Raw genomic sequence first — 9,241 nt, forward strand, 5'->3', positions numbered from 1 at the left:
AACAATTTGTCTTCATTCCGTTTATCGAATACCACGTCCTGGGCTTTGCCAAGAGATGATTTTCCTATTGACAGACTTACCTGTGGAGAAAATGAACACCGTGTTGTTCCAGAGCCCGTGGCTTTTTAAGGCTGCCGTGACATTTCCCACTGCTTCATCCATAAGAGACACCATTCCTGCGTAGTGATGTCTATTCTTGTCCTGGATAAATTTGTATGGTTTCAGGTATTCCTCGGGGACCTGCAGGGGCTCGTGGACAGACTGAAGAGCGAGGTAGAGAAATAGAGGCTGGAAAGAGAGTTTGTGCAAATCAGTAAGAGGGTATGAAAGCCTTAAATAGAGACAGAAATCCAGATTTATCAGTTAATAAAAGTAATATCAACACAAACCACAGAATGCCGTGAAAATATCTGTAAATCATTTATCTGACAAGGGACTTGTATCCAGAATATAAAAGAACTCTTACAACTCAGTAAAAAAAAGACAATTAACCTAATTATGAAATGGGAAAAGAACTGGAATAGACATTTTTTCAAAGAAGATACACAAATGACCAATAAGCTCATGAAAAGATACTCAAAAGTTGCCTACAGCTGTAGCAAGCTGTGGTGGGTGGGGGGGAGAGGAGGGGTGGGTAATTGCTAACAGACATGAGGTCTCTTTTGGGGTGATGAAAATATTTTAAATTTAGATTGTGGTGATGTTTGTACACCCCTATGAATTTACTACTGAATTATATACTTTAATTGGGTGAATTTTATGGCATGGGAACTATTAGCATCAATAGATACTAAAAATGTAACGAAAGACACAAGACAAAGAATTAAAAATAAATACTTGAGTTCTAAATGGCCTAGAAGGTTCTGATCCAAACAAATAATAATAATACCAATAATAACAACTATATATTAAATGTTGTTTATGTGCTAGGTACTATGATACTGATTTACATATTCTGTCTCATATAATACTCAAATCCAGCCTGTTACATCCATTTCACAGATAACTGGGGCTTAGAAAGGTTATAGGATTTGTCCATGTTCATATTAATTGCAGAGCAATTTCTTATGGGAAACTCCACCATTATGGTGCAGATATGTACCAAGACATGCTTTAGTTTATTGCTTTTGCCAAAAAAAAAAAAAAAAAAAAAAAAAGGTGCAGGGGGGCATCTGGGTGGCTCAGTGGTTTGAGCTTCTGTCTTTGGCTCAAGTCATGATCTCAGGGTCCTGGAATCGAGCCCCACATTGGGCTCTCTGCTCAGTGGGGAGGCTGCCTCCCCCTCTCTCTGCCTGCCTCTATGCCTACTTGTGATCTCTCTTTATCAAATAAATGAATGTAAATATTTTTTTAAAAGTTTCCACGCTTTCGGAGAGAGTTCAGGATTTTTCATATGAGAGAACAAGTGAACACCATACCTTGCTAGTCTTTGACTGAGGACCAAACATAATCCCAATTTAATTCCTGGAAACTCAGGAGTGTGATACGCTGATTCTATTTTACCTTTTACACCAATTTATAACATTTAATATTAGTGGTATTCCAGGTCAGCCTCTCCTTTTTTAACGAGCCTTTCTGAAAACACTCTTCTTCATTGAGCTCCTACAGAATTCCTTAATGGGTTGAAAACCCTCAAAGACACAACAAGGGTTCAACCCAAGAATAATAATACAATTCTGTTAAAGTATTTGAGGCATTTAAATCTCATAAATGAATAGGGGAAAGTCAGAAACCAGACTGGGGGGGGGGGGTGGCTCATATTTCATTCTTCATTACTGTTGAGATTTAAAAAAAAAAAAATTCTGTATTATACACCTTGCTAGATAGAGTAAGGAATATACATATAGAGAGCTCAAAAAGATACCCAAAAGATTATTTTTAGTTCAGAACTTTAGATCTTTAGAACTTGGCAACACCTTTTCCCCCAAATCCAAGTGTTAAAAACAGCTGTTACATATCAAAGTCATCACTTAAAACCTATTTCTCGAACGAGGTTAGGTGAAGGAATGGTAACTCTGATAACTAGAACCTAGGCTTCATTTTTCTAACCCGTCCACAGGAGAACATTCCAGGTCGCAACTCCAGAGGTCAATACTGCAATCTTTGCCACAGCTTTAGCTCTGCCAGCGCGCCCCCCCAACACACACCCTCTCTACTCCAGCCACACGTAAAGCAGCACTTCTCAGCTCCCCCAGACCACAGTCCAGGGAACCCCAGCACATGCCCTGCCGGAGGGGCGGTGGTGAGGAAGGAAGCTGAGCTGAGACGCCTGGAGGGGCGATGGGTGCGCAGGGGCATCGGTGGGCCCGCAGTGCAGGTGAGGGTCTGCTGCGGGAGCAGCCGTCGGGGACCTCAGCACTAGGTCAAACCAAGCCCTACCACCAGCCACGGTCTGGATGGGGACAGGATTATATATTGGAAGGCTACCACAGTTTGGAGCCCACATATTGTTTTTAAAATCAGGAAATACCACATAAAACTCCGTGGTCTAAAAAAATAATATTCTTTAAGAATCAGAACTCCGACAACTCCTTGCCCATACTCCATCGGGTAACGAACGGCTGGAGCATGAAACGGAGGCCTCACTCTCAAGTGCTGTCCAATTCCTAGAGCCTCCCCCCTGTTCTCCCTGAGGGCCTTCCCTTAACTTAGGTCAGCAGCCTGGCCTCCTTGTAAAGCCCAGAGCCTGTGACCCAGGCAGAGCTTCTCTGGGCGGGGGCGGAGGAAGGAGAAGATTCGCTCATCCGGGTCATTCGTGGCAACGTGGCAAAGCACACAGTGAAAGAGAGAAAGGGGAAGGGGGCAGGGTATTCCCAGCCAGTAAGTGATCTCTAGAGGTGATGGCCAGGGAGGAGTGCTTACGACTACATGGGGGGGTGGGGGGCTGATTCTCAGACCATCATTAGAGACTCTTACAAATATTCAGTATGGGGGCTCTTGGGTGGCTCCGTCAGTTAAGCATCTGCCTTGGGCTCTGGTCATGATCCCAGGCTCCTGGGATGGAGTCCCACATAGGGCTCCCTGCTCAGCAGAAAGCCTACTTCTGGCTCTCCCTCTGCTGCTCCCACTGCTTATGTTCTCTCTCTCTCTGTCAAATAAATAAATAAAATCTTAAAAACAAAAACCCAGGGTGCCTGGGTGGCTCAGTCGTTAAGCATCTGCCTTCAGCTCGGGCCCTTATCCCAGCATCCTGGGATCGAGCCCCACATTGTGCTCCCAGCTCTGTGGGAGGCCTGCTTCTCCCTCTCCCACTTCCCCTGCTTATTTTCCCTCTCTCACTGTGTCTCTCTCTGTCAAATAAAAACAAACAAACAAACAAACAAAAAACCCCAAGTAGTCAATATGGAAATCATTCTACTCACTTTGTTAAATACAGCAGAACATTACCTGTTATCAGTTTCCTTAGAGACCCCTTACTCTTGAGGGGTCATAGTTTATAAAACTGTAGCAACTCCCCCATTTTCCAGGGGTCAGGCTTGTTTAGGTTCAAACAGAAGGAATATAGCTGAGAAGAGGGAGTGAAAAGCACCTCTGAGGGATGCGGACTGTGACCATCTCTGGCCCTGCAGGGCCTCACACTGCTGCCAACCATATCCTAGAAACTTACAAGTTAGGGTTAAGGTGTTCCTCGAACAAAACAAGCGATCTTTTCCCCCCATGTCACCAGCAGTCATCAAGGACCATGCAGTGTGTGGGTGAACAGACACACATCAGTTCGTCTCTGGATCACCAGGAGGTGGCAGAATGATGTGCAGTACAGCCCTGTTAATAAGATGAGGCCCAAGGCAACACAACCAACTGGCCTGCCCCTAGCTGAGGTAAGATCCTTGCCACACAGTGAACAGACATAGCTGATTTCCCCATACCTGCCTAGGTGGGTTCAGCTCACTGTTGACCTAAAGCAAGCAGCTGCCACCCTGAGGACAGACTCGGTATTACTATGCTATCTACTGACTTGAGTTCCAACCCAGGCATGCCTCAGCCTTTGGAGACCAGTGGGCACATTCTGACCTGACAGACATTATGATTCAAAACATGATAATACTGGAGCTGATGACCTCCACGGACCTCCAGGTCTATGCGGGACCCTGATATTTCTCTTGCTCCTTCTTGGGTCAAGGTCCCTGCTGTGACCAAGCCAGCTATAGCTACCGCCTTTCCAGCAACCCTAACTATAACCCCTTCAGGATCCTTAGAAATACAAACAGAGTCCTAGAGGGGACTCATGACCAAATGCTTAAGTATTACACAAACTATGACATTATCACCTCAAGTTGTTAGCGTATAAGTAAGATGCTAAGGGGGTTCTTTTCCTTTTCTTACTATGCCATAGGTCTCCTAAGATACCTACTCTAAATATCCTCCCCATGCTAAGAAACAGATCCCAGTGAGGAAGAAAACCTTACTTTCTTTAGTATATTTTCCTAATTTAAAGTGTAAAATTTAAAAATATAGGATGCATTTTTTAAATCATTGTTCTATTGTTGGCTTTCAAATTAAGACATTTCTTTCCAACTCGTGGCAGGAAAAAATGTCTACCACTAGAAATTCACATTCACTTTAAGAAGCTTCTAGTAGATTCGGTTTGTGAGAAAAACCTTTGTTTTTATTCTGCAGAGTGTTAGGGGGACTATTTTTAACTGAAGAATATATTATGGACATGTTGCTTTTACACTGTTGTGTTAGTACTAAGGGAATTTTCCTGGAGAAAAAAAAGACATTCCCTCCCAACACATGTGCCATGGCTATTAGCAGTATCTCCCTGAATCCAGCACCAACTGTGTTTCTGCTACAAATACCTCCATATGCTCTTTTCCCCTCAAGTGCTCTTTAAAATAGGCACATTTTTAAGATGGCTTGTGGACACTTCGTGTGTATTTCTATAATGATTTCCATCTTAGGATGGGTTACCTATGCTATAGTCTCTATAGAGCACCTAAGAAATTAGCACAGAATTAGATTCAACATTGGGATAAAATGAGGAAAAGCCCAGCTCCTGGAACTTTGGGATGCATCATTTTACTGAGAACTGAAAATGTAAATGTCTGAATTTCCTGTCTTAAACGAACATTCTGGGGCTGTTCCTCAGTACTGATTATTTCATCCATTTATGCCTACACTTGAAGCTCTACCTTGAGGACGCGGAGAATGCTGGACACTGCTTCAGAATATTTCAGACACTGTTGGAAAGTCTCCATCCTCTCATCTGGCAATTCCCATAATGCTACCTGCGAGCAGCACTCTATTACTAACTCGAGTTTGGATGGCTTGCGGGCTCTTTGGGACTCATTTCCCCCAGTTCCCGTGCTTTCCGCAGCACACCAGATAAGGCAGCCCACCCACAAAGAACTATTTCATCCAGCTGCTTCCTCTTATCCGATTAATGTTACAGGCACTGTGAGAAAATACTCCATTGTTACTTAATGGGAACTCATTTTTACTGTAGGCATATTATAGCTGTTGCATGATTAAGGTGGTGTTTTACTGTAAGCCTGGAAAAGGCAGCTGGCTTGAGCTTGTCCCCTGTGTTTGAGGGGGGTCAATAGTGCCGGCACATTCAGAATCACCACTGGGAGGGAGATGGGGGCAGAGAGGTAATTAAATACCAATGACACCCTCCCACCAGCATGAATAAGTCACAATATTTGTTATTGGTCTTTATTACAAACTTTTCAGATGAGCCTGATATACTGTCAGGATTGGAACCATCAAGCTGAATCATACACTGGAGCTAATAACATCCAGTCTCGGATATGAGCTGTGAACCTGGGATGCCTGTTGAGTGCACTGAGCTCGGTAGTCAAACAGCATGGGTTTAAATTCTGGTTTGGACTCTCAGTAGCTTTGTGACCTTGAACAAATCTCTTGTTTGCTTATCTGTAATAGAGTGCCTAACTCAAATGACAGAACAAGAACCACAATTCCCTTAAGACCTCATCTTGTTCTTTGGGCTTTCAGCACTATCTATAAAACACCTAGCGGGGTGCCTGGGTGGCTCAGTGGGTTAAGCCTCTGCCTTTGGCTCAGGTCATGGTCCCGGGATCCTGGGATCGAGCCCCCCATCGGGCTCTCTGCTCAGCAGGGAGCCTGCTTCCCCCTCTATCTCTGCCTGCTGCTCTGCCTACTTGTGATCTCGCTCGCTCTCTCTCTCTCTCTCTCTCTCTGTTAAATAAATAAATAAAATCTTTTAAAAAAATAAATAAATAAAACACCTAGCATACAGAAGAAAACTGAGAACCTAAGCCAATTACCTAGCACAGTTATCTTTCCAGCTCTCTGAAAAGTGGTTCAGATTGACATTTTTAAAAAAGACTTTATTTAATTATTTGAGAGAGAGAGAGCATGCACACAAGTAGGGGGAGAGGCAGAAGCAGACTCCCCGCTGAGAGGGTACCCAATGCAGGGCTCAATCCCAGGACCCGGTTAAGGCAGACATTGAACCAACTGAGCCACCCAGATTCCCCTGTTTAAAACCTGCATATATCCACATATGTAAGAGAGTGTTCTGGTCTTCCAAGTTCCACAGGAAGCGTGGCTACTCCAAGATGTCAGCATTGAGAGTGATAAAAAACCCAAGGGGGGCTGAGGACAGATATAAGGGAAGACCTCCAATACTAAGTTATAACAGGCAAAGGCAAAGCCAGGAAGAAACTATGTCAAAAAGGGAGTCACCTGCCAGGTACCACATCTGAACAGATATACAAACCTAAACCCAAACTGTGATCTGCCTTGAGGCCATTCAGTAATTGTCAAAGAAGCAAAGTGCAGAAAACTGCAAGCACCAGGTAGTACGGCACATTCTGTTATTTGCTACATCAGGGTCTTACTGAAGGACTAATTTCATCAGTGTGCTAATGTAAGTCTTAATGAAGCCACACTGTGGACCCAATATCTGACAAGATGAATCTGTGACCCAATTTCAAACGTATATTCAGAGAATTTAGTTTATGAAGGTAACTCTCAGTCAATAACAGCAACAGCTACAAAAACGTTTAGGGCAATTCACACTCTTTTCCATTTCTACCTTTAGACTAAGTCATAAGATTTTAGTACATTCCACGTATATTCCACGTTCATGGAGTGAAAGACTTTAATATTGTTAAGACATTCATTCTCCCCATGTTGTTCTACAGATGCAAATCCAAAATGAAATGGATGAAATCCAAATCCATGCAGGAACTTTCTTGGTAGAAACTGACCAGGTGATTCTAAGATTAACATAAGAATGCAAAATATCTAGAATAGCCGGAATAACCTTGGGAGGCCAAATACAAAGAGGACTTGCCCTGAACCCAAAGTTTGCCTATCTCTTAACAGAAAGTTTGCCATAATACAGCCTCATCGTCTACACAAGCCTATCATTTTAAAAAGTCAACATACTAATTGCTTATAGCACATGAACCTAATACACCAAAATTATAAAACTATGTATCTACCAAAATACTACAGACCCAGTATTCCTCAAAGCATCATCTGGGGACCCTTGGTGTCAGAGTCACCCTTGATGAGTTTCATTAAAAGGCTGATGTGTGGGAGCACCCAAGTGGCTCAGTCAGTTAGGCCTCTGACTCTTGATCTCAGCTCAGGTCTTGATCTCAGGATCATGAATCCAAGCCCCACGTTAAAAATAAATAAAAATAAAAATAAATTAATTAATTAATAAAATAAAATCCTGATGTATGGATTTCCCCTAGACCTAAGGAATCAGACCTTTAAAGAGGGGTTCCAGGAATTTCTATTTTTATCATGCTCCCCAGGCAGATACTGATACACTCCAAAATTTGAAAACAACTCCCCTAGAATTAATTAGATTTTTTTTCTCCCAACAAGCACCTTTTTCCTACACTCACCTGAAGAGATGCTATCTTAACACAATTTTGATATCAATAAAGATGCAAGACTTACTTTCTCTGGTGGGTGGTTAGCTATGAGGGCTGTAGCTCTTTCGGTAAATATGTTTGTTGAATACATATTTTTATATCCTGTTGCGACTTCTTCACCATCTCGAAAATCAAGAGCACATCGTGTGACATTTAGAGCATCAATTAATGTACAGCGCTCATGGGAATAGTAATCTTCACTACCTAGGAGATAACCTACAACAAGAATGGGAGATGAAAGTAGTCAGCATAGCATAAAACTTGTTAAACAAACTAATGTTTCAGCATTTAATTGCCTAGTGCAATTGATTAGCCATGACAAGGCTAATCAAATGACAAGGCTAATCAGAGCACCACTTCTTAACATCTCTATATTTGCTAGCAGGAGGCATTAAAATGTTATTGTAAAAAAATTCAAGACCATTCCTCCTCAGTCAAGTCTTTAGAACACAAGGCTCTGTCATGTAACTCTCAAAGTGGCTGATTCCAAGTAAATCCGTTTTAAAAAATCAGAGTTTAAATTCAGTAAAGGTGATAAAATCTTAATCTTTTAAAGATATCTAATAGCAAAAACAGCATATGGTTAATGTGTTTTCTTACAAGTTTTTACTCTGAGGTAATCACATAAATGAACACAGCGTTCAAATAATGTTGATATTGACCTTGGGAGACTGGCTTCAAGGTTATTTAGAGAAGCAGTGCTGGGAGGAATCATCTTTAGTCAGATGCTGACACCCACTGGTGGAAAAACACAAACCTTCCCAAACAGGAGCCCTAGACAATTTAACTGAACGAAAAGATCAAACTGAAGTACATTTTTCTACCAACCATGATTTCACTTTCGCCGCCAATGTAAATGGCATGGACTGCCTATCCCACAATTTGCATATAAACATGAAAGGAAATGGGTGTTCTCAACTAAAGCTGTTTCTGCAAATGTCCCATATTTTCCTAAAATATTAAGATAAGCTGTGCTGCATATTGTATGATTCCATTTCTATGAATTGTCCCAAAGAGGCAAATCTATAGAGACAAAAATTATGTTAGTGGTTGCCTAGGGCTGGTGGGGTTGGAGGAAAATGGGGAGTGACTGCTGGTAGAAAAGGGGTTTCTCCATTCACAAATCAATCAATGTGATAGAACAAATTAATAAGAGAAGAGAGAAGAACCACATGGTCCTCTCAATTGATGCAGAAAAAACATTTGACAAAATCCAGCATCCGTTCCTGATTAAAACGCTTCAAAGTATAGGGATAGAGGGAACATTCCTGAACTTCATCAAATTTATCTATGAAAGACCCACAGCAAATATCATCCTCAATGGGAAAAAGCTTGCAGCCTTCCCGTTGAGGATGATATTT

General features: G+C 42.1%; 1 protein-coding gene across 1 annotated transcript in view; it reads right to left on the minus strand.

Annotated features, from left to right (window-relative positions):
- Positions 1 to 9,241, minus strand: part of ARSB (arylsulfatase B) — a 168,000-nt gene that overhangs the window by 135,284 nt on the left and 23,475 nt on the right. The window contains exons 3-4 of the mRNA XM_059418124.1: positions 7,906 to 8,096; positions 81 to 288 (exon numbers count right to left, since the gene is read on the minus strand). Coding sequence (XP_059274107.1) covers positions 81 to 288; positions 7,906 to 8,096 — 399 coding nt within the window. The remainder of the gene's footprint in view (positions 1 to 80; positions 289 to 7,905; positions 8,097 to 9,241) is intronic.

The sequence above is a fragment of the Mustela nigripes genome, chromosome 12, assembly GCF_022355385.1.
Source record: "Mustela nigripes isolate SB6536 chromosome 12, MUSNIG.SB6536, whole genome shotgun sequence".
Taxonomy (NCBI): domain Eukaryota; kingdom Metazoa; phylum Chordata; class Mammalia; order Carnivora; family Mustelidae; genus Mustela; species Mustela nigripes.